The sequence below is a fragment of the Plectropomus leopardus genome, chromosome 3 (assembly GCF_008729295.1).
Source record: "Plectropomus leopardus isolate mb chromosome 3, YSFRI_Pleo_2.0, whole genome shotgun sequence".
NCBI lineage: Eukaryota > Metazoa > Chordata > Actinopteri > Perciformes > Serranidae > Plectropomus > Plectropomus leopardus.
Window position 1 is genome coordinate 29,328,207 of NC_056465.1, and position 25,598 is coordinate 29,353,804.

The 25,598-nt window shown below is 38.9% G+C and overlaps 3 protein-coding genes across 6 annotated transcripts in view; 2 read left to right on the forward strand and 1 right to left on the reverse strand.

Moving 5' to 3' along the window:
• Nucleotides 1-179: 179 nt before the first annotated feature.
• Nucleotides 180-10,097, forward strand: gpx4a (glutathione peroxidase 4a). Of its 3 annotated transcripts, none has more exons than XM_042482421.1 (7): nucleotides 180-218; nucleotides 7,676-7,770; nucleotides 7,866-8,010; nucleotides 8,314-8,465; nucleotides 8,594-8,618; nucleotides 9,332-9,391; nucleotides 9,752-10,097. In XM_042482421.1, the coding sequence occupies exons 1-7, from the start codon at nucleotides 195-197 to the stop codon at nucleotides 9,782-9,784; spliced, it is 534 nt and encodes a 177-aa protein (XP_042338355.1). In that variant the 5' UTR covers nucleotides 180-194; the 3' UTR covers nucleotides 9,785-10,097. The 3 variants fall into 3 exon arrangements, with proteins under 3 accessions (XP_042338355.1, XP_042338345.1, XP_042338348.1); XM_042482411.1 differs by lacking the exon at nucleotides 180-218 and adding an exon at nucleotides 4,302-4,423; XM_042482414.1 differs by lacking the exon at nucleotides 180-218 and adding an exon at nucleotides 6,449-7,019.
• On the reverse strand, nucleotides 338-4,072 carry polr2eb (RNA polymerase II, I and III subunit E, b). Its single transcript, XM_042482405.1, has 8 exons — nucleotides 3,912-4,072; nucleotides 2,239-2,413; nucleotides 1,956-2,071; nucleotides 1,717-1,797; nucleotides 1,563-1,621; nucleotides 1,265-1,343; nucleotides 713-785; nucleotides 338-521 (listed from the first exon to the last, which is right to left on the reverse strand). Exons 1-7 carry the CDS (start codon nucleotides 3,966-3,968, stop codon nucleotides 720-722), a joined length of 633 nt encoding a protein of 210 aa, XP_042338339.1. The 5' UTR covers nucleotides 3,969-4,072; the 3' UTR covers nucleotides 338-521; nucleotides 713-719.
• A 1,168-nt stretch (nucleotides 10,098-11,265) lies between the features above and the next one.
• The window catches only part of pip5k1ca (phosphatidylinositol-4-phosphate 5-kinase, type I, gamma a), a 61,470-nt gene continuing 47,137 nt past the window's right edge, over nucleotides 11,266-25,598 (forward strand). For both annotated transcript variants that reach the window (XM_042482431.1, XM_042482439.1), the window contains exon 1: nucleotides 11,266-11,602. In XM_042482431.1, the coding sequence (XP_042338365.1) occupies nucleotides 11,470-11,602 (133 nt within the window). In that variant the 5' untranslated portion in view covers nucleotides 11,266-11,469. The remainder of the gene's footprint in view (nucleotides 11,603-25,598) is intronic.

Genomic DNA, 25,598 nt, shown 5'->3' on the forward strand with positions numbered 1-25,598 from the left:
AGAAATGGGGAACAAGTGACTAAAGGTGAGCAGGAACAAAATGAGTGTAGGCGCTATCACTGGCAAAAATTCTCAGTGACGCATGTATTCACTTCCCTGGTAGCTGGGAGGGCACTAAGGGAACTGTTCACTACAGTGGGTGGTGGTTTTCAGCTGCTTCAGTCCTAAAAGTTTCTGTCCACAGCAGCTACAACATGCCTTTCAAAAGAAAAAAGAAGGTAGGCTTCTAAACTCCTCACAGTATGATGCAGATAGAATTAAGTTATGTCCTTCTTAAAGTTTAAAAAATGTAGTTGTTTTTTAAATGTACAGAATGGATGAGACTATGCAAACTAAATCATCTTGTGTAAACCATTTGATGTCTTTTTCAACAGTTTATTTTACAAAATTGGTAATTACAAGAAAAACTCAAATTTAAACTCTAGTCAGAATCAAAGGAATAATCCATGGATGAGAGATGAGAGATGTAACGCGGTCTGCTTCCTTCACGGTACCTCTTAAAGGTAGAGGCGGGAAAATATCTGGAATAGAAAACAAAAAAGTTGAGAGTAGAGTTTTGTCATCATCGTCTTAGCTCAAAACAAAAAGTACAAAAATACAACACTGTGCACAAGTGTGTATGTGTACATATTTATATATATATGCACCTAAAATCACAGGTTGTGTTTTATCAGCGTGACTGTCTCAACCTTTTGTAACAAACTGCACTCACCTGTTTGTCACTGAACCAGTCTGTATGTGATGTACCTCCCGGCTGTTTCACTAGGTCTGATGATCTTTACTACCTGGAGAAAAAAAAGCAGAATGTTAGACTGGACTGTTATTGTTGGATTTCTGGGCAAACTTTCAATACAATCTGCATGTTTCTTGTATTTGAATATGGGTTTAGGTTCATTTGAATTACAGCTGCTGACACATTACATGCAAATAATCGGTGTGTTTACAAAAGTACTGTATATTACAGTCTTTGGACACCGTTCCTATCAATACTAAGAACATTGTTTTAATCAAAGTAATTGCTGAGGTTTGAAAACCTGCAACATTGCTACAAGTCCTAAGAGACTCAAATCATTATGAGCCAGAATAAGCCTTTAAATGTCTAAAACATGTCTTGTAAAAAATCAGGGGTCTAAAAACCTATCTTAGTGCTAACACTCTTTTATTGAAAAGCACTTTATCAGAGAAGCAATCCAAGGTCACACAACACCATGCACGCTTGTAATAATTAAAATTTGTATCTATTATCATTATTGGACACGTTTACCTGCCCCCTTTTCAAGCCAAAGTAGCGAGCCACAGGGTCCCCAGCCTGGATCCTCGGCAACTGACTTTCCTTCAATTTACTGAGGTAAAAATGTTAGGGATAACAAATATATCATTTCATTTAGAGTTGAGTCTCATAAAGACACTAGATATAGCTCAGTGGTGTTTTTTAGCTAAATCAACTGCCGTTTCTTACAAATCCCAAGAAAATGACCCAAGTGCATTTTCTGCAGGCAAATCTGATTTTTAAAAAATCTTAAATTCAATAACTAAATATCACAGTGTGTGTGTAAGGATACTATCTTGCCAGCAGTTCAGTCACTTCCTCTTTTGTCATAACAATGTGCTCTGGAACAAGCTGAAAGAAACAAAGAAAAATGCATCAAACCAAAAATGTAACTATAGATCTGAGCCAGAAAATCATTTGGGAATTTATTACGGTCTGTTGTTTACCTCGTGCTCTGTGATGTTAATAAGCAGCTCCTGCTGTAGAAACTGTTCCAATATGTATTTGGGGGCCATGTCAACTAGAGACTGTAAGGAATCATTAAATGAATTTACTGAGAGAGCAAGAACCAAAACAGACAGAGAGTGAAATAGCAAAAAGAATCATTGCAAGAGACGGTCAGAAATCACGTTTTATCTTTTTTGTATATATTTTTGTGTTTGTTAAATGTCATGTAGATGTTTACCTGTTTGGCTGACGGTGTCATGCCCATCTGAACAACAATGATGGCTCGTGTGATGTTCTCCTCCTGCATCCTCTGACAGTACATCTTAATCGTCTTGATTCCCACCTTGGGCTCCTCTGAAAAGTGAAAACAAAGACATATGTGACATAGGCATAGCCATAAATAGATCACATTTTTTGCTCATTAAAGGCTATATTCTGGCATCATCTTTAATTCCAGGAAAATTTGTGTATCTTCATAAAGAAATACTAGACCTAGTATCTATTAATAGGTATAAACGTACCAGGAAAGAAAACAAACATCTGGTCAGTGGGGTCATCATTGTGTGCCACCAGCACTGTGAGGTCTGTGCGTCTGGGTCGACCCTCGCTGGGCTTGTCTCCAAACTGACTCTTGAACTCCTCCAGTGTTTGGTCTAACTCGTCCTGTGTCACTAGGTAGCCTCTGTCATGGCACAGCTGAGGGTGTAAAGTTGAGACTGTTAAGTCAATGAAAGGACAGAACAGTTTATAATATTTAAAGGCAAACTTGAAAAAGCGAGTGTGCTCAGGCAGGGTTTTACACCAGCTTTTAAACCACCTCTGTCAGTAGTTAGAGGGCAATGTATGGGTTTCCATTATTGGTCTTTACGGTTGACGCTAGGTCTTTATTTAGGGTTTGAAATCTCCGTCCTGGGGTGTGGGTTTTACAGACGGAGTAAGGTTAGTGCTCTCTGAAAAACTCTACTGGCATTAACTTGATCTGCAAAGCATATCCCAGATGGCGAGTGAGAATGTTCCCCTACAAGCAAACCTATGCATTTTAGGTAAACACCCCTAAGTTTTCTTTTTAGGTAAAGAACTTATTTGTCAACACTATGCAGCAGTCAGTGCTGATAGACTGTTGCGTTTTTCATGTCAGGATAATGACTCTGCTGTTCTGGAAAAATATGCAAATATCCCCTGTGAGCTTATGCTTGAAAGAGACTGCAAACTACGTGGCTTTTAGAGAGACTGCCATGTATTGTGAAGTGGAAAACATAACAATTTATCAAAATATGGAATTATTTTATTGAATAAAAGAGAACAGCTACTGTGAATGTCATCATTACTGCTACTTTTGATGTATTTTATACCTTTATTTAAGATGCAATGCTTTATTTAACTTCAACCTTAATGAAATACAATTTAATACAGGTTAGGTAAACCGATGATGAATTTCAAAGTATTCTGATATAAAAATGAACGGTGAAATAAAGAATCTTTATATTTTTTATTAATTGAGACATGTTAAATATTTTGCAATACAGCCTCTACATCACTGTTTTCCTTCTCTTTATACCTTTTCTGTTGTTGTTTTAGGTAATTTCTTATTGATTGTTAATTGTTTAACCACCATGAGTGGTTCAGACGGTTAACCAGCTGTGCATAACGTACAAATACAGGTGCTGTTTCATCTTTTTAAACATTTTGAACTGACGAAGATCCAAGTAGGATGGAAAAGTTGTCTTCATTAAATTTGTGCGGCGTTAAGTGAGCTGCGTTACTTTTTCCTCGTGTACGTTGTTTTTTGACAACTTTGCTCCTGCGTGATGTGGCTACACTTACTCTCTCTGTCACATTGTTATTTAACTACTAATTTCTATGTCAAGCCTTAGCACGTTTGTTAATTTTTGTTTTCTTCTCACGTAGGAGCATTGTGTGTTTTTTACTTTCATTTACGACTAACTTATTTTATTATTTCTATATTATTTCTTTTTGATTATGTGACTCTTTAAAGAAAATGCCAGTTCTGTAAACTAAATGGCACTTCCTGCTGTTTAATCACACAGACAAAATCCACAGCTAGAGACAAATGATCAATAAACAAATCAACAAAACCTCCAGTATCCAACAGCACAGAGCGGAACCTCTGCTTCAGCTAAGCTACATGCTAAGCTAGCAAGCTGTGAAAAAGAAAAATAAACATTTAACGCACCTGCATGATGGTTTTACGAATCTTCCATAGTCTGTAAGTTTCTTCTTCGTCATCCATATCGTCTCAAATGGTTCACTTACTCTGGATTTAGTTGAAAGTTTATTTATTTTGTTAATTTGTCAATTCAGCTCCTGTGAACAACGCGACGCACGTTACCGATTTGAGCGACGCAGGTTGATGACGGAAGTAGTGTATGGGTGGAGTTTTGGAAAAGATTAGTTGTTTTTTTGTTTTTTTTAAATTATTTATTAAATAATTTTTACACTTTTTTCTCATTATAATGATATTACCTACCGTGGTAATAATAATAATAATAATATTAATAATAAATTCTATGAATGGTTGTATTCAGACACACCGATGTTTCACAACAAAACTGCAGGGCGGAGTCAGCAGCGACAGTAGAGCTATTGATTGGAATAAATGTGGCCTCAATTTAGAAAAAAATGAGGCCGTTAATTGTTATTTTGATCTTTGGGGCTGTGGCGACCAGCGGAGTACTACTGGCGATGGTACTGTACTTTGTTTTATCCCCAACGGTAACGTAAACCTACATGGTAGCTGCTTGGTATGTGTGGTGTGGGTGCTCCTTTGATTTCTAATTTGCATGACAGAAATGTTTGAAACAGCTGTAACCACTGTTTTACCGCATAAATCTGTAAATAAGTAATAATGCTTTTTGGGGGGTGAAGTTAGTGTCTCCAGGGCGATATGTCCATTCGGTATTTTCGTGACTTCGCACAACGATCTACGGTCTCATACAGTTTATAATCCTTTCTTGTCTGTCAATACTGCTGGTGCACGATTATAAACACTACACAGGCAGTGCATCTTAGCATGTTCCTGCATGTTATTTAATAAAGGGTGTTTAAAGTGTGAACATAGCACAGAGGTAGCTGATGTGATTTGTAAAACCGGATGTTTGTGCAGCAGTACCCTCATCTGCCTGCTGCCTCCAGCTGATAGGCTCAACAGTCATGTTCAGTCATTGATAGGTTTTATAACACAAGGTCGTCGCCTGTTACAGATGAAGCTTTATTATGCAAGCAATGGAAATTAAGCTCAGCTGATCAGCATCTTTTATGCAACAAAGTTTCACTAACTATCGTAATAAAATATGGATTTTGTGAAGTAAAATAAGTAATACATCTGAAAAATAAATGTGTGGGGAAGAATTATGAAGTTCTCTTAATAGGAAATTGGAGAACCAGAATAGAACCAGAGAAGGATTTACTGCAAATCAGGTTTCACTTACACAGAATTTGCTTTGTTTTTTGTTGCATACATTAAATATACAATAGATATATTAAGAAAAATGGAAATAAGGCAAAGTACTGCAACAGTCAAAAACTTACACATTGAATAGAAAATGCAAAGTACTATGTTAGACCTATTGTACTATTAAGGAATACAACATAATAACCTGTGCAACTATCAATCAAGGATAAACTATAGGCCTATCTGTATGACTAAAAGGTGTATATAAGTTTCATATTATTTTATTTTATCTAACTTGCATTTTTGTTATATTATCATTTGGCACTGAAATCACTTTTTTTTCATTTTCTCCTGCTTTTGACTCTTGAGCTGCTGTAATGTGAATTTCCCCAGTGTGGGATTAATAAAGTCTTATTTTAAATATGCCCAATGTAGCTGTATTAGAATAAGCTGTACATGATGTGTAAAAATATGTATGTAACTGAACATAGAGTTTGGCTACTACATGAATATTAAGGGGACTCCTCTGCTTGCTTTTTCTTATCATGCAAAAATAAGTTTGCACAACCCATAGAAATCTTTGTTTTATCTTCCATATTGTCAATCGACAATAGTACTTCTTAAAACATTATTCTTTCTCAAAACATATTTCATTTGTTATTTTCATTAACACATATCTTTTGCGGCTTAATTCTAAATTTGAATTGCACAGTAAAGTATCTATTAGAGCTGGCAATATGGAGAGTACAAAAATCACAATATTTCTGACCAAATACCTCAATATTTATATTGCAATAAGATTTTAGGGTTGACTTGGTACTTTAACAAAATATTTAGGCAATGAGATTTTTGACAATTAATCATCAATAATGTGTATATTATGAAAAGCAAATAACAGATCAACTAGGACAGTTGGGTAAGTTCAGAAAATTGCGTCACTTTACTGTAATGTAGCCTTCAAAACCAAGAAAAGACATAATTTCCAATATTGTGATATCCAAAGTTTTAGATGATATTTAATGTCATATAACAATTTTCATATAATATTGATACATTGCCCAGCTGTAAAGATTTAATGGAATAGGGTGTAACCTTTAGTCAAAGCCAAGCCAAGAAGCATGATTCCCACGTAGCCAGAAAACTGTGAAATAATCTTGTAAAAATCAGATCAGTGTATTGCCTAACTACTGCTTTGGCTGTACTGATATTCCCAGATTGTTATTGCAGCCTAGATTTTTGTGGGCGAGTACAGACCTGTTTGAGTTCAGAAAACATACCGTGGATTAGTATTTTGTAATTGCTTGAAACACCAACTCTGTTGTTTTCTCGGATTATGATTATTTGACTGAACTGGGCTCAGTCTTTATGACTTTATGGGGCAAGATTTCTGAGTTTATCACGTGTGCTGATTTACTGGTGTAATTATTTTGTTTTTCATCGTGATATTAAGGTCATTACCTAACAAGTTTATGTGTTTCTTCAGACTGTTGTCCTTTGCTCCAGCCACGTGAGGCTCAACCCCACACAGCCTAATTTTTGCCTTTAAAAGGAGTCATGTTTTGTGAAGAGATTATGATAACTTTGTGGACTGTGGACTGCAGTTCATGTGCAGCTCTGATGTGGATCTATTAGTCAGCAGCAGAGAGGGACCTATTGGAGAATCACAGCCTATCAATTCTGTTAATGATCACCCGCTCTCTTTACATGAGGACGCTGGATCGTGCTCTCTCTCTCAGTAGCTGATTTGTGATCTGACAGTGAAGTTGCACCTTAAGCCCCTCAGGGAGGTTACAGATTTGATTGCGTCCTGCCTTCAGAGGACCTTACTGAAGGGCAGTCATGCGTCTGATAGGGTCCGCTGTCCTTTTCTCTGTCCTGCTGCAGGCTATGGTAAGAAAAAATGAGAGTAGGACGGAAACTCTGGCTTATATTGCAAAAGGGAACTTGCTTTTGTACAATTTCAGATTTTGTTGAACTTTAATTTTTGTTGATCATTGGATGTGTTCATTAGTTTTATTTTCATTTATTATATATGATATTTAATCCATTTATTATGCATTTTTTATTTATTTATGCTATTTTTTCTTCTTCTTTCATCACTGTTTTCTTGTGTGTGTATAAATATTTTTGTGCTATTTTAGATGTATTTTTATGTGTTGTTTGTTTCTTTATTATTTGTTTTTCATTTTGAGGAGTTATGTCAGTGTTTTTTTGTTATTTAAATAGGGGAGGACTTTGAACAAATAAGTGTTCCTCCTCACTGGCACTGAAATTAGGTTACGTCTATTTTATATAATTTATATCTTATTATTATTGTGCAAATAAATGAACCCCTGTGAGATATTTGTTTTCATTTTCAAATGAGTTGCAAACTTTTTTTTTATGAGATATTTAGAATCTTTAAAGGTATATTTTCTGGGTAAATGTGTATATCTGTGCAGTATCTGCGACATTACTTGTTATCTAATATGCATTAAGCAGGATAAAAGTGTATTTTAAAATAAGCTCCCATTTCTCAAGTTGTTTTTTTTGTTTGTTTTTTTAAGTCTGCTCCGACAGAGGACTGGCAGACGGCTACGTCTATTTATGACTTCTCAGCAACAGATATTGATGGCAATTTGGTTTCCTTGGAAAAATACAGGTAAATGTATCTGTGGCTGCCTAACTTTGCTGCAGCATCCTGTAACACAAGCCTGCCATCACTGAAACACTGTGTGTGTCTCTTTGTATTTTCAGGGGGAATGTTGTCATCATCACCAACGTTGCCTCTAAATGAGGTAAAACCGAAATAAACTACTCTCAGTTTGCTGACATGCACGCCAGGTACACTGAGAGAGGTTTACGCATCCTCGCCTTCCCTTCTAACCAGTTTGGGAACCAGGTGTGTAACAGTGTTTTGATAAAAGGCAACGCTAGGACAGGTCTGAGCTTGTGAACTGAGCATGTCATATCACTGGGAATGTGCGTTTTACAAAAGAGACCTTATAATGTATTTTTTACTGATACAGATGTGTTTATTCACAAAACACTTTGTAACCATGACATTCACAAACATGTAACCAAGGAAAATCAACATAATATAAGAAATGAAGTCAGCTTTTACTCACTGGTTTAGAAGGACACTTCAGCTGAGGGCTTGAATAGAGTCGACCACTCATTTCTCCCAACTTGTTTTCCTTTGAAGGAGCCCGGCACTGATGCTCAGATCAAGCAGTTTGCTCAGTCCCACAACGCCCAGTTTGACATGTTCAGTAAGATCAATGTGAACGGGGACGATGCTCATCCTTTGTGGAAGTGGTTGAAAGATCAGCCTAATGGGAAAGGCTTCCTGGGAAAGTAAGTGATGATATATACTGATACTATATTGACATGATACCTTTGATAGAATAAGAGCCAGATCCTCTACATCAATTGATAATTATTGTGAATATTTCCTAACATGTGATTTGTTTCCACTCCTGCAGTAGTATCAAGTGGAATTTCACCAAGGTAAATTTTTTTTATTTTAATAGAAAGACAGATATTGATGATAGATTTAGAGTTGATAGAGCTGACAATTAATTTTCTATTCTTATTCTTGTGCATCATCAATGCTAAGAAGGTGTTCTTTATCTATATTGTTGTCATCATGAAACAATATACCATATTTTCCCGGTATCAAATAATTACTGGAGGAAGCCTAAATGCTTTTCAAAAAAATGTTTGTTGTTGTTGCTGATGCTGTTTTAGTTTTTATAATAATCTTTATTTGTTCAACTAAAATCTCTTAATAAAGTTCTCAGAAAAGAAAAAAAGAGAATGGAGTAATCCATTTTTACAGTACCTACAGTATTTAGCTCCCATCCCAATTCACGATCCAACATTTAAAAAGTTAAAAAGAAAAAATATTATTATTATTATTATTATTATTATTATTATTATTATTATTATTATTATAGTAATAAAATCAATAAAAGTACATAAAAAAAAAACATTTGGTTCAAGAATACATATTTTTAGGATTTTTTTGTGTATCATATTTGCTTTCAGTATTTTCTTCCATATCACATGAAACAGTTTAGCTAGATTCCTAATCCTGTTGTTTATTATGATCTAGATTTTGTTAATCCTGGCCTTCCATTTGCTTAGCTGTGGTACTTTTTTAGTTTGTAAATTTCATGTTCACTCAATTTAAATTTTCTCTTGTTCTTCTTCCTCTCTAGTTTTTGATCAACAGAGAGGGTCAGGTGATGAAGAGATATGGACCCCTGGATGATCCGAGTGTACGTACAAACATACAATAACAATAACAATAATAAACAATATGTGGCAGTGTCAATATTTGCCCTCAGAGGCCATGAGACACTGGGAAGCATCTTCTCATGTGAAACCACTAGATATAACACTGTGTACATAATTAATATGTTGAATGAATAAACAAAAGGGAAAAACTGAGAGATTACTTTCTTTTGAATTGACCTTTTTTATATAAACTGACATCTGTAGTCCACAATTCATTAAAACTTTGCAAGATTTGTTTACTGCCATAACTCACACACTTTGTGCATATTGTTGTGTCTCTCCAGTTGTTTATGTATTTTCATTAGCACAACTGATGTCAGCTTCTCTTGCTTTCCTTCCAGGTGGTGGAAAAGGATCTTGGCAGATACTTGTAAACATCTAACTGATGACTGATGCCTCCATTTTGTCTTCCTAACGCCTTTTATAGCTCTTTTTTCCTTCTCTCCAAACACCAGTGGATATAGTTTGAGTCCACCCCAGACCAGTGACGGCCTGTTCATAAACCCGCATGGCGGGCAGAGCAGGCCTGATGAAAATGGCGTGCAAACCTCCTGGGAGGATTACCAAGTTTGTATCCACTTGGTTCTGTGGCGAGAAGGAGAAATAGGCTCTAAATGGTTCATTAACTCTTTTAGTAGATTAATGCGTGGCATTTCTTTCATAATAAAAGATATTGTTCTAATGGTATTTTTGTCTGTGTTGTTTATTGTCTGTCAGGAAAACATCCACATTTCAGTCATATCATGTGGTATTAGATTGGTGTTGCTAATAGAACAGATGTGTTTGTGTTTTGCAATTTTGTAGTGCTCAGTGATCTTTCATTCTGTGGAAATGGTGGAGGAAAAAAAAGACAGAAAATCCATTTCTGTCACCTTGAAAAATGCAAGTGTGTGTCAGAAAACCATTTATGAGTGAGCGCTAGAGCTTAAAATGAAACTGTGAGATTTGTTCTTGTGGGCAGAACAATGTTTTTATGTCACAGTCTTTCTTTTGGACATTGGTCTCATTCAGAAGTACAGCAATGCAGTACGTATTTATTTGACAGGCGCTGTTATGATACAAATTAGTGCTTTCTTGGGAGATAAACACAGTAGAGATAGCTGTGACACAGAATAGGATTTTACTTTAAAAAATCCAGGAGACTGATTGCCATAACATAACATAACATAACATAACATAACATAACATAACATAACATAATAATATATTGATATTAATTCAGAACAAAAAAGATAGAAATAAAGAAATAGAGAGTATATATAGAGAGAATAAGAAAATAAATAAAAAAAACACCCCACAAATTAACAGTCAGGCCAAACAGAGAAAGGCCTGCCGAAGTCAAACAAAAAGGCAAGAATAAAATGTGAATACAAATGGTCAACAAGTATAAAGCAAATAAAATGAATAAAAGTAATAAAACAGGCAGATCATAAAAGGCAAGTTAAGTACTACGGATGAAGATTTTTTTTAATGTAAGAATAAAAGCAAAAAAGAAATAATACAAGACAATGACATCACATCACATCAGTAGGGATAAAGCAAGGATAAGAAAATAAAAACAGTTTTAAAAGAGATAGGTGAACAAGTAGATACATTTTAAAAAATAAAAGGATGTAAGAACAGGGCATCAGAAGGATAAAGAACAGATAAATAGAGTAAAACCAGCAAAATGAATACAGAAAGAGACACATAAAAATAAATAAATAAAGCTGACCTCTGCATGTGATTCAGAGAGGAGGCTCTGAGCTCCTGGCTGCAGCTCCCTCGGCCTCCTGCAGAGGGAGCCACCGTGCCCGGCAACAAAACCCTGTGAGCAGCGGCACAGAGGCAGCAGCAAGTGCGGTGCAGTGGACCTGAGAGGAGCGGACGGACGCTGCTCCGCCGTCGTGAGGAAACACCGCACAGATGAGGGGACCGTTGTGGATAACTATCACATATTCCTCCGTGTGAACACCGCCGCGTATCAAGCGACACACTTCCCCGTCCTCTCGCCGGGATCGCGCCGCCGCTGTGGGACTTTCATTCGGAGGGCTTGCCTGTTTTTCCTCCGGAAGGCTGAATGGAAGCAGCAGCCGAGGGAGCGGTCGGGCTGTCGGAGGCCAGGGACGGGAGCCCGCTATCCGGGGCCGCAGCATCCGATGATGGGGACACGGTGGTTGGAGTTAGCTACGGGATGGACGCCGCAGACATGGGTACTTTATTACCTTTTTTTTAAAAAAAAAAATAAACCATACCCGTCGTTAATGTTTATCTAATATCCCTGACATCCATTTGCATCTGATGCTGTGGACAGAAATTCCCGACTCATCTTTGCTAGCAAGGAATCGGTAAGCTAGGCTAGCAGCTAACTTAGCTAAATGAATGAGAGGCAGGTAAAGTTACACACTAATGTTTTAATATGTTTTACTGTGTAATGTGTGTGGTGCATTAATGTAGTTAGAGTCGTGTCAAGTCAGCAACTCAGCAACCCTACGAAATGAATCGATATTGAAAGAGTAATATGATATGTGCATAGTATAGCTGTACATCTTATTACTAGGTTTGACATATAGACAGAGCCAGGGGTGTAGCTAAGATTTATGACCACCTTCTCCTCAGGAACAAAATTTCTCTTACCCCTCCTCTTGCCTTTTCCCCAGCCTTCGGCACTTAGACTTATCACCACCTGTCACCCACAGACTGCAGAAAACAAAAAGACACGACTGTAACCCATTATGTCTCCAGAAACAACATTAAAGCTTCAATTTGGGTGCACCATTTACCACCATATTGGCATTTACTGGAACCAGAAAATACACATTTCTGCAATGAGGAGGGCAGATGCACAAGCTGCAGCCACTGTGGCTATCTATGACAGGCTGAGACACTTAGCAGTTAGACCAGACATTGTGATATTTTGATATATTTTATGAGTGCTTTCTTGTTATCGGCACTAAAACACACATAGACTTTTGTTTTCAGCTGACATTTTACATCTCATAGCCTAAAATGTCAAGAACCCCTCACCTAAAAGTCAGAGATCACTCTGGGCAGAACTTAGATGTGATATATAACCACCATCTATTGAAACTGAAAGACCCAGAGGTGTGATTGAAGATGAAATAATTTGCAAGTATTGTGAACTAAATGAGGTGGAAAATGAATATGATCTTCTTCTATGGTACCCTATATGTCATAATTTACGACAAATATTGTTTAAAAAGTTCACATTGTTTTTAAAGCCCTGACGAAGACCAGTAGACATGTTGGCTTTTTTAATGATTTAGCAGCTACAATAACGGCTTTTTAATGGGATTCTTCCTCACATTTTTGGGGTGCCTGGATTTCCTTCCTGTTGGTTCCTGTTTTCCATGAGCACCCAACACAAGTTTTTGACCCACGTTTGGTTATAGTCTACAGAGCAACCAGTCATCTCTCTCTTTTTCTAAGTTTGCATTCCTGATTTAGATTTGATAGGTATGGAAAATTGTACATTAATTAAATATTTTTGTAAAAAAAAAAGAGGCCAAACATGCAGAGCACATGGCAATATCTTTGGTTGTGACTCAAAAACGGGGGCGAGCATCGCGCTGTGTGACTGCTGTTACGACCTGCATCTACTAATCTCTTACTTCAGCACTATAACGAGGGCTGGCTTCATGTTTGTTTTCAGTTTTGTCTTTTCACTAGATGGATGATGCAGGCTAGTGACGCTATGTCCTTGCAAATTACCGTTGATGGCACATGTGGTAGTCTGCTGTTGAGTAGGCATTGTTATCGTACAGTATACATACATCAAACGTGACGTTGTACCCAAGTTTATTAGATGCATGTTGCACAGCGTAGTTTGCACTAAACTTAGAAGAATACTAAAATCTCACAGTCTGTAGGAGGCTTCAGCTATGGAGAAGAAAGGTAACATTTGATGCATCCCTCTGACTCTGTTTTGTATGGACTGCGGTCTTTTGTGATGTGAACTGGATCAAATAGTGTTCAGATCGGTTTGGTAGTGATTCATTTAGATGTATTTTTGTCTTGTTTGGATCTTTGTATTGTATCTTGTACTCTGGGTCGTGTTTGTGTTTTGTGTCTTTTTGATATATGTCTCTAAGCGTTGGTTGTGTGAGTTCTGTCTTTTTTTGCTTGATGATGGTCTCTATGTGTTGTGCTGTTGGATGATGGTTAACATCTCAGAACTGTCAGTTTGTTTTTGGTTAATGTGTCTGAAGAATCCCATGAGGGATGGGTTATGTAAATGACCAGACACGAAAATAAAATAGTCATTTATTCATTCATAGTTGCCAAAACACAGCTTCTAATAACAATAACTATGGCTCATTTTGCAATAATGTCATGACAGTGTGACACAATTCTAGGGACCCTGAAACTGAGGCGGCTAAATGGAATTCAGCCACCATTCATTTTATCATTAATACCTGCACTGATCCTGTCCTGACATAGCAGAAATGAGTTTAGTTTAAAGCGCCTATGAGCAGTTGAGACCATCATATTTTATGAAAATGATCAGACCTCAACTCAGGTTGCTGTATAAGCAGACTTTTATTTATTTTTTAATCATATTGGTATTGTGTGTGCATTATGTTGGCTGATAAGTAACAAGAAACTGCAGTACAGAAAAGCCAGATTTAGCACAAGTTTATTCAGTGGTAAATGTCCTGCTTAGTGCTTACAGTACAGACTTACAAACTTTAAGGATCCACATTGAAATGCTTGTTTATGTTATGTGTTGATGTTTAAAAAATGAAAAGCCAACATCAGTTTTTTAAACTCTCAAATATCTGTAACAGGGATGCATTGATTGTGTAATTCAGGAGACAATTAGAGAGTTTTCTCAGGCACTTCAGTGCAGTCAGAGTTTTCCCAAACCTGGTTTCTTGAGGTCGTTAGCTGCTTTCTTACTGCTGTATGTTGAGGCTGTTTGTATTATAAAGCTACAGACTGCATTTGCTGTCGGGGTATCAGTGATGAGAGATGAGGAGGGTATTATGCTAAGATATAAAAACCCTCCTCTCAGCTGTTGCTTGGGTTCAAAAATCTGTTGATGGAGCAGCGTGTGTGAAAGTAGGCTTTCTCACTTCTGGATTTATTTATGTAGCTGAGATTAATCTGTGGAACAAGTTTGACTATTTTTTTTTTTTTTTACAAATGCCTTCACGAATAAACGTCAGGGTTAATGGAAACCTGCCTAATGATGCCCTCCTCTTACAGAGAGAGGTCACATGTTAGGAGTGAGCTAATCGGTTTTTATTTTGAAAATCAACTTAGATTTGGTTTCACACACATTTAAAACAACACATGTTGGGACTGTTAAAAGCAAGCGGCAGTTGTTCAATAGCCAAGCTCACAGAATGAGCATTGTGATAAAACACTGCATCATCAGCATAGAGCTGAGTGCCACTCAGTGTTACAATGATATTTGATATAGCCAAGTGTTGATTGTAAAGAATACTAATAGATGTGGTCTGTATGTGCATACAGCTGCCTGAAGCTAAATGTCGGGCTCTGGAGTCTAACAGCAGTCAGTCATGTCGTGTTCACTGCCTGTGTTCACTGTACATCATAGTTTAGTTTCATTGTCCCTGGTGAGGAAAGTGCTGACTCTGACAAGAGCTCAGAACAGGCTCATGAATCAAAGGCCTGTCTTGTGAGGGCTGCTGTGGTTGAGCTTAGCTGTATCAGATGGTGAAAAATGAAAAAGTCTTTAGATGCCTTTGGCTGCAGATGCTTTTTTTCCAGCATGCTCACTGGCACGTGTCTCATGTACCCGGGTTGATTTCATAAGTGTGCACCTTCTCAGTCAGTGCTCCTCTGCATGCAATGGAAAACACAGACCCTACTGAATAAAGAGTGTGAGCTTGCATGTCCAGATAAACAGCGTCAAACTGATGCATTATTGAGTACGCCTCCACCCTGCCAAACTAATTCAGGTCAATGGGTTTACAGACAATCAGCATTTTACCTATCTGTTTTGTATTTTTGCTTGACATGACATTGGCTGAGAAAGAACGTCAAAATATGGTAAAAGCTAACCTTCACAGCATGATATGATTTGTAGTGAGATTACATTGGATAGTATATCAGACTGAAAAATGCCACTGACTGTTAAGCTTCTTGTTTTTTAACACAGCAACATCTGCAACCTTGTTACCCCATTTAACCTCAGCTTTATTAAGCTATGAATCGGCTAATGCTGTAGTTTTTTGTAAATATTGCTGAGGCAAGGCATATTTCAATTATGCCCATCAACGTTATAGCGCTGCTCCAATATGCAATTAGGGCAGCATTTTATGAGTGCTTAAAGTCCCATTAAAGAAAAAGCCTGTTTAGTCGATACTTTGTAAGAAGTCATCCAGTGAAACAAACGTGGAGTTATTCTGCTGACACAGCTATTAAACTACGTAAAACATACAGAAAGGGATGCAATTTCCAATATACAGAAAAATGTGTATGTGTGTGATTTCACACTTAATATTTATTACCAACATGTGTCTTTAAATTTTGGGCCAAATCATCCAATATGTGCTCTAAAAACTTGTGAGCTTAAAGTTCAAGTGTGTACTATTCAGAGGGATAAATGGGCAGAAATGTAGTACAGGATTCCCAGGGATCCTTAAAATGCATTGAATTCATAAAACTTAAAATAAGGCTTTAATTGGTTTAAAAGTGACTTAAATTCATCTTTCAAAAGTTTTAAAAATGCTCAGACATGCGAAATAGGATTTTATTAATGTTTTTTTCTGACGTATTTTAAAGCCTCAAAATTGTTCTGGAGATCTTTGGGGAAAACTCACTTAAACTCTGTTCTTTTAATCATAATGTTAAGAGGAGATGCTATCAAATTCTTAAATCAGAATTACAGCACATTAATCTATTTCACCAATAAATGTGCAGCTTAAAGTGAGTGATATTATCAGACAGCACACTGCTTTAGCTTTGATTCAATCTGTTTGAATTAATTAGCACAGTAAAGGTGAACCTACATTTAACCTGATCTCAGTATTTGTGTTGGTAATCTACAGTAGCTCTGAGTGTCTCCTCGTCTGACGCAAAGCTGTTGTCACCCTGCAGCAGGGAGGGGTAGGCGTGCTTCACACTGTGACGCCCAAACAACAATTGTTAGCAAAGGGTCTTAAAGGGGAGAGTCCATTAAAGACTATTCAACTAATATGAGTAAAACCTAGTGATTGTGCTCATTTCTGTGGCAGTATAATAACAATCTGGCATTGGCACTGGTCAATAGGAATGAATGGAAATGTCATCTAAGTAGGTCTTGTCTTGTTTGACAGAGATTTTGTAGATTAGAGACACTCACCTTGCTTTGTTTTGGGGTCACTTTTGCAAAATGATAGAAGGCCAGGGGCCAGTTGCATCAGCGCCTTACATGTTTCTGTGTTTTTCAGACATTTTTAGGATATTGGGACATTTCCTAGATGTTAGGATGTTTGTAGGATTTTAGGACATTTCTAGGATTTTAGCATGTTTCTCTGATTTTAGGACGTTTCTCGGATTGTAGGATGTTTCTAGGATTACAGGACATTTCTAGAATTTTAGCACGTTTCTTGGAATTAAGGACGTTTCTAGGATTTTAGGACAATAGGGGCTTAGCTATAGGACCTCTGTTGGGAGCTGCAGGGATCCTACATTAGCACTGTTTTGATAAACAAGCTCTATTTTTAAACTGTTTTATGCACCTTAAGTACAAAAAACAGTATCCAGTGTGAATCACTTTGGTGGGCCACCTAGCGACATATTGGAGAGGAGAGTAAGAGTATCACTGCTGTAGATGTTCATGTCAAAGTGCTCAAACTGAGAGATGGGTTAAAGTCAGATCTTGTGTAATTGCAGCGGCTCAGCTGCTCTGACTGTGTGAATACAACTCTGTTTGTGGGTGTCACAGCTGGCTGTTAAATATCAGTCTGAGACTTTAGTACCATTCAAATCTCCTCATCGTCAGGCAGGCCGTCGTAATTTGTCCCTATAGTCTGCTCTCAGCACGACAGCATTTATCTCCCTCGTACTCAACACCTCTCACCTTCAACCTTCAACCTTCAATCCTCTCCTCTCCTCTCCTCTCCTCTCCTCTCCTCTCTCATTTGTCCCCATCCATCAGCCCGTCTGTGTTTTCCTCTGTCCTCCGCTTGAGGCAAGGCCCGTCAGAATTGCTGACAGAGGCACAAAGGGTGGTTGCCTTCTGTGGAATTTACCATCTATTTGCTTCCACCTTCTTCGCTCTGCAAGGTCTCCCTCCTCTCTCTCTTTCTCCCTCTGTGGGCTGCGCGTGCCAGTGCCAGTATCCGTTTCTATCCCGGTGGCCAATGCACAGGGTTTATATGGGATTTTGACCCTCTGCCAGGTTGTTTGATGTCATATTATTTTACGCAGATGATGACGCAGTTCAGTTGCGTCTTATGTTCTGCTGATTTGTCTGCAAGTGGGGGGATGTGTTCTACAGGAGCTATAGACACCACAGCGTTTGTTTGCTTCTGTCTGTCCTTGTGCTGCTTGGCCGGGGTTTCTCATTTTTCTGAGTGATAGCTGCTGGGAAGATGAGTGAGGGGGAGAGTAGATACAGACAGGGAGGAGAGAAAGAATCCAAGGCTATATTTTCTTCTGTCGTGGTGACTTTGCAGCTGTAAAAGGTTATATGTGCCACTGGTTTAGGCCCTAGCTCAGTTTTACTCTTAAATGACTGCAGTGTCACACTGCCCTGCCTTCCCCCAGAGGAGAAATAAGGCAAAGACCTGCTGTTTTCAATTAGGAGAGTTACTGTGCCCACTGCGCAGGCTATTATTATTTCATAAGCAGCACCTGGAGCATGAAGCTGTCAAAGTTATCTTATACAGCCACACTGAATTAGAGTTTGGATGGTGGCTGCTTCAGTAATTACACCTATAGCCTATCTGGTGTAGAGGAAATAAGGAGGGATGTTCACTGCAGCAGTCATGAACCGGGGTAATGCAGAGCTACACTAAGTACCATGATGCTACAGAGATATGTGGACTAGGGGTAGGCAATATAGCCTTAAAATAATATCACAGTATTTCAGGGCATTTTTGTGATAATATTCTTGATCATATGACAGAAACACTGATAATATTTGTTAATTATAAGAACATACAATTACAACAAAATAAGAGTTATAGTTGTATATGTTAACATAAATGATTCGCCTTCAGATATTCAGAAAATCTGATCAAAATGATCTCTCAGTTCTTTGTCTGTAAAATAAAATGAGCCACAAATTACACAGTGTACCACAGTTGCAAAATACCAAAAATATAACCTTGAAACTATAAATTGTACATGTATACAGTAAATCAAGAGGCAGTCTCTGTCTCTTGGTTGTTTTCTCCACTCGGACCTGTACGCTCTTTCATTTGTCCTCTGCTCTTCATGCTGTAACTTACAACATTCAGGACGCTCAGGCCAAAAGACGGCAGTTATTCCACAACACTGAATTGGCTCCAGTTCCACCAATATCGGTCAACCCCCAATTGTCATTATTGCATATGAATTTTTCATGGTAGCCTCACAGTAACAGCGTCCTCGATTCGAACCTTTTCTAGCCAGCTGGAGCCTCTCTGTGTTTGCATGTTTACCCTGTGTCTGTGTTGGTTTTCTCCGCAGTCCTAAATCATGCGTGTGAGGTGAGGCGGAAACTCTAAATTACTTGTAATTAATTTGTTTGTCTATGTGTGTCAGCCCTGTGATAGACTGGTGGCCTGTACTCTGTGTACCCTGCCTGTCGCCCAGTAGATGCTGAGATAAGCCCCAGATAAGCTTTTTCGAAAATCGAATTGATTAAAATGATTATTAAGAAACAACTGATGTTCAATTTTACACAGTGTGGTAAGAACTGACAAAAAGTTTCTGTGCTGAATTTATTGTTCTGGTTGGTCAGATTTGAAGATTTATGAGTTACTTAATACTGTAATGCTTTGGGAATTTGTAACAAATGTCAGAGTAATTTTGGTGCAATAATAATTACTATTGATTCTTAATGACTATTTCTCTTTCAGTACATATATGTTTTTTCTAAGTTTGCTGATCTCATTGCTGGTTAACTGTGTTGTTTTTTTTTAGATATTGCACTCATAAATTAAATCTGACTACATCATTACTCTGTTCCTGTATTGTAGTTACAAGCATATTGTAAACAGAAACTGAAAGAAAGGAGCCACCGCTGCCTATGCTTTTACATCCATAATTCTGTCCCTGATGCCTCCTAGTTTGTGATGTCACAGTTACAAGGTTGTGTTGCGTCCAAATTGTGACACGTTCTGCTTCAAAATCCCATCAGTGTGTGATTATTGCTTTCCTTGCCCTGCAGGGAAAAATACTTTCTTCACTCCTCTCCAGACTCCCTGTCCTCCGTTTTTCTGGGAGCAGCTTGTAGAAGAGGTTTCATTTTCTATACACTCTGAAGGTAGATCAGCGGCTGCACACTGTTATTTGCTGCACTGTATTTTCCAAAAGGCCAAGGCTGCTTTCTGCCTATCAGTATATCTGCGGGCATTCATCCGTGTATATACGGTAGCTGTGGAAAGGATTTCTCCTTGAAACCACAGGCAGTTCAGCATCACACTGTGCACAGAGAGGCAGCTTTCTGTAGGTAAGATGGTAAATGATAGAGTACGCCTTGCTGAGTAACCAACCGTATACCTGAGGCTGCTACATAACAGCGGCATCAGATGATCTGCACTCTATGTGTTCGCTCAGACTGCAGCCTGCAGAGGTGGTCTGTGTTGCGTAGCGTTCAAATGCTGGGATAAACGCAATGGCTGACGGCATGTGGATGATAGCAGACTGTTATCCTTGTTAAAACTGAAGCACATGATGAATATGAAGCAATTTAAGTCATTTTTTTCCTTGGCTGCGTGTCCTTCTGTATCAGTTTTTGTGGGTCTGTGAATGCAGCCTCTCCTTTTATTTTCCCCCTCAGCAGCAGTTTGTGGAGATGCAGAGTGGATAATTGATCAGTCGATCAGATCAGAGCTTATCAGATCAAGTTGCTGGATGAGAGGAGCAGCTTTCTGTGAGTGAAAGCACACTTTTAGACCCAGTAGAATGAACAGCTCAGTTTCACTTTCACTGCACCTGCTGCTCTGCTGCTTCGTCTGTGCCCAGAGTACAGTCTGTGCTGCGAGAGTGTAATTCAATCAAAAACTGAACTGTACATATATATATATTCCAACAGTGCTCCAACAGGAAGGAGGAGTTTTTGACTTTTGTCTACACTCAGCCCTAGATGTCACACTACATCTGCAGGTGTATGTTTGTGTATATCGCTCTGTACAGATATGAGCAACAGTTCCCCTCACTGTTGTGCAACTGTTTTCCCTCTGTAGTTCGAGCAGATTACCCTCTACTGAGTCACTAGTGGCAGAGGATGCTGCTCTCAGCAATAACGGGAGTCACAGGCTGATTACCAACCTGTTTGTTTGTATGATCCGCTCCCATGACTTTAGTCAGTCTCCTCTCCCCTCCTCTCCTCTCCTCTCGCCGTAAAAGGATATTTTTTCTCTCTGCTTTGACTGCATTTTGAGGATCAGTGAGGATCACTAAGCTTGGTTCTGATCTGGGAGCTCAGTAATGAAAAAAACATACTGAAATTGCATAAGAGTTTGAGCACTTGTGTGTGTTTGTGTGTGATTTTGCCGAGAGGACTGAGCTGTTTTTAGCTTTGCCCAGAGAACAGGGTGCTGCTACTGAACCCTGCCAGTTTCTTCACGAGCAGCAAAACCTCCCTGAGGGAGTATAGGACGCACACACTCTTGACATATCAATCCAATACAACATCCCCACCAGCCTTGTGTCCAGGAGAAATGTCCACTGATGTTGTGAATGTTACTACTCTCCCCCTGATGTGTATTTGTACTGACTCATGTTGACTCACACCGTGGGCAGGCATCACATTCCCACAAACACACAGGTAGACGTCTGCAGCTGACAGTCAGGAATTGCTGCAGTATTGACATCTGCAGGTGTGTGCACGTGTTTGTGTCCCCATGACGTGTGTAAAAACATGCTACTATCACTGTGTGGTGCTCCTAATATTCTGCGGCTGAGCAGCTAGACACCTCAATAAAGTCGCCTTTTTTTTTTTTTTTTTTTTACATCTCCTCACTTTGAATTTCCATTTCAAAGTCTGCTGAGCTTTCAGGCCTCTCCAAGGTAAAATTACACTTTCATACCCACCTGTTCCATTAGTGGGATCCACAGTGTGAAATGAAGATGTAGCTGTCGCAGCCTTTCCTGAACGGAGGAGAGATTTAGGCCAGAGTTATTAGCTGCTGTCAGTTATTGCCTAGCCAGTCATTTCAGCCACTTCTCGTTGTCACTTTGAAAGCTAAATTGATTGATTTCGGTGGTGGAGGCAGAAGGTAGATGCAGAGTACTGGCAGGTGTGGCATTTTAATGATGTTTTCATTTTTATCAGAAGATATTTGTTTTAACTGCAGAGAAATGTGGAAAATGTGCCTGTTTATATAACAAATATAGAGCCATTACCTGCAGGGCTGTCCTGAATCCCAGTTTTTGGGCATCAACGCTTCAGTAAGAAATATTTGCGATTAAACAAAACTTCTATGAGGGGAGGTAAAGAGACAAAGACATCAGTCGATGCAAAAAACATAACATGACATTTAAACACTTTGTTAGTGTGCAGGTCGCACATTAGCCATAATAGCTAAAAAAAAGGACATTTTTTAAGATGGCTAAGCTATTTCTTATAGTTTTCACATGATTTGCCAAGCTCTTGATGGATTTGCAACATATCAGTTTCCTTTGGCATATCTGACTCTCGACTTTTGGGGGTCATCTTCACAGTTAATCTTTTAAACGTCTTCCTAGCGCTGTCACGGTTTCAGTCATGCTCGTGGCTGATGTTAGATAAGTTGGAGTCACTAGACCATCTGTAAGTTTAAATGTCTTTATGTGAGAATAACAAAAAAGTAATTAAAATTGATGCATCAATGTTTCTCACAAAATAAGAATTCATGTGTGACAGTAGTCAGCAAACTTTCCTTTATCTCGTGTGTCCTTTCTATAACTGGTTGTTTTTGTGGGTCCACGAACTCATCGTGAGGTCTTTTTTCCTTTAACAGCTGTTTGAGAAGTTTGATTCAGGGGGTGGATATTTGACCTGTTGATCCAGTCAGAGCTGATCAGATCAATGGATGAGAGGAGCAGCAAACTTTTAGGCCCAGTGAAATTAACAGTTAAGTTCCGCTTTCACTGCGCCTGACATTCCTCTGCTCTGTTTGCTCTGCTCTCAGAGAGTGTGGTCCAATCAATAATCAAACAGTATATATGCACCAACAGCACTCCTAAAGAATGGTCCATCTCCAGATAATCAAATCAGTACATGGCAGCATATGTTTTAATCGTGGTGGACCACCACAAATAAATGTGTAAGAAACCCTGATGCATAATGAATAATGTTGGATAACTATTCAAGGATTTGTCAGTCATCACTGTGATATCACCCATTGGTTTGTGCGCTACTGTTTTTAGACCTCAAATTTGGAATAGAGGTGATACCCATTGCTATGCCTCTATATCCTGATTGTCAGCTTCCCGGGGTAGTAGTCAGTCTATCTCAAAGTAGCTGCGTCCTAAATCAAACCCTCTTTTATTGTCTGTTTCACTCTAACTGGAACCATAATTTACAAATTGAACATCTTGCTGAACTGAGGAAGACTTGAGACAATCGATTGAGACCATAAAGTTCTCAGGCCAACGTTGATTGATGTAATAAATCAAGTTAGAAGTACAGTCATTTTCTCCTTCACTTCTATACAAACTGACTTTTTTTGCAAACTGTGGAGCCGCCCCCTGCTAGCCAGTACAAACTATGCAGGCTTAAGGCACTTTCACATTGGCTTGACTTTGCTGAAGTTACATTCACTTATTTTATCCAGTCTATGTTTTTGTCTTAATGCACAAGCAGAGCAGAGAAACTAGCAACCCAGAAAAACAGACAGACAGTCTCTTGACTTCCATCTGTCCTTGCACTGGTACCATTTTAGCCTGATAATCCAGACAGTTAGTCTAGTAGCCTGGAGAGAATGGGATTGGGATTAGTGATAGTAAAGTAATAGTGGCCGTGATTTGGCTGGATTTGCATCCAGGTTTCTGTCTGCTTGTGTCTCTGGGTGACCCAGTCAAGCTGGCTCACTGGGGTTGTTTCCAGGTCTGAGACGACGGAAAAGGCCTGATCTGAAAATGATAGGTGCTGGCCTGTTTTGGATTGTGGCATGTTTTTGTTACAGCTCTGCAAATGTTTGTTGACTTAAGAAGCTAAGTGGTGCTTGCCCTGTTTTTATCAGATTACAAGGAATGTAAAATCAGTACTGTTGCTGTTTTTCCCATCATTCAACTCGTATGCAATGACAGGCTGTGTTAGCTAGCTATTAACTAACTTATATTTCTTTGTCTGTTTTGTTTTTTGTCCATTATCTTCTCTCTTTTGCTCAGAAGTGGTGAATTTACAGCTTACAGCAACTTAAAAAGTCTCTCTGCTTTTGTTTGATATCCAGCCTCAGCATTTGCGATCTGTTGTTAGCATCATTAACTTGTTGACTATATTGATATAAATGCCACTGTCACAATGAAGGTCCTCCTGAGCCTGTTCAAACTGTTAAACTTTGCACAGCCCTAATGAAAATAATCTTAAGTTTCGACTCTGCAGCAGTTAGCCTGTATGCAGACAGTGATGTGCATTGCTCTTCATCTGGCTTCAAGCTAAATGCCTCAAAAGGATGTTCTTTTGAGTCAGAAGAGGGCAGGAAGCTTTTTATTAAGCCCCTATTGCTCGCCATTGATCGTAATGGATGACTTGGCATAGTGAAAAACTGTCCTCCCCAGCTGCTGCTTCCTCCACACATTCACTGTATTGTACAAAGAGTATGATACGCACTGACAGCAGAGGACAGAGCAGCTTGCCTCTCAATGCACACGGCTTTTCAGAGGACCGCTGAGGGGAAATGCATTTCAGGGAGAAGGTTGCGCTTGAGTGCTGACACCACCACACCAGCTTAAGATGCGTTAATGTATTTAGAGTTCAACCATACTTTATGCTGTAGTTTCTAAGTAGCTGACATTACTGTGTGTTTGTGTGTGTATCTCTGTCTGTGTCTGTTACTGTGTGTTTGCCTCTGTGTGTGTTTACATGCAGCAGCAGTTAGGATAAGCTGTAAGGATATTATTCAGCCAGAGTGCCGTAATTGCGAGGAACGCTTAAAGCCTCTTTGAAAGGCTTAGCATTAGGAAGTTGATGACTCCCTAATTATTAGTGTCGCCTTCCAAGTAGCCCCGCACTGATCGAGAAGGAACGGTCACTTGAGAGGAATTATTGGAACAATTAGATGCGCACACAGATATCTACATCATCACGATTAGGAGTCACTGGGTTTGTTTACATTAGTGCCGGGCTTTTGGAGTATCCTTTTAATGTGTTGGTGCATCCTTTCATCATGTCCTAGTTACACAAACACAGAGAGGCTCTTTTGCTGGTTAGGTTGGGCTGGATTACTCTGAATAACACCAGGATCCTGTGACATATAAACAAAAATCTGCACAGGTGTGCCTTTGAATTGAAGGTTTCACAATATGCTTACTGGCATTTTTACCAAAAGTTTGATGAAAAAGTCAATAATTGTAAGCATTCTTTTATAAGTCCCTTAAGGGGAAATTCAGTTTTTTACCATGGTGGTGTTTTACAGATAACCTACACACGCCTGAAAAAACATGCACAAACAGGACTTATACACATGCATTATTGGAGGGATGTCAGATGAACTGATGCCTCTTCAGCTACCAGTCTGCACTCTGTTTTTGGTCTGTATGGGACTTGAACCAGCCACCTTCTGGTCCGCAAGCCCAGTCCCCACAGACTGAGCCACTGCCACCCGAGTAGCTTCTGTTTTTACACAAACAGACGTGTAAAAATGAAAATTTGTGGTGTGATCGGTAGTAAGGTGTGCTAACTTTCTTCTCAGGTCTCTGATGGTTTCCTGGCAATCTCATTGCCGCAAAATGCAAAATGTGTTAGTTAGTAAACTTTAGGGTTACAACAGGTTGTCTGTCCTCGTAGCTACTGTGGTATGTCCCACACCGTTGGCCCTTTGTCTGCTTTTTTCGGCTGATTCAGCATGTTGAATCGGTGGCGGAGCTCGTTAGTGAGAG

Bases quoted from the DNA above. Each gene is read 5' to 3' on its own strand.
- polr2eb (XM_042482405.1), bottom strand. From the start codon at position 3,968: ATGGATGACGAAGAAGAAACTTACAGACTATGGAAGATTCGTAAAACC. The intron at 2,414-3,911 runs GTGCGTTAAATG...TTACACCCTCAG, and splicing joins TTCGTAAAACCATCATGCAG to CTGTGCCATGACAGAGGCTA. The intron at 1,344-1,562 runs GTATCCTTACAC...TTTTTACCTCAG, and splicing joins ACTGAACTGCTGGCAAGATA to TAAATTGAAGGAAAGTCAGT.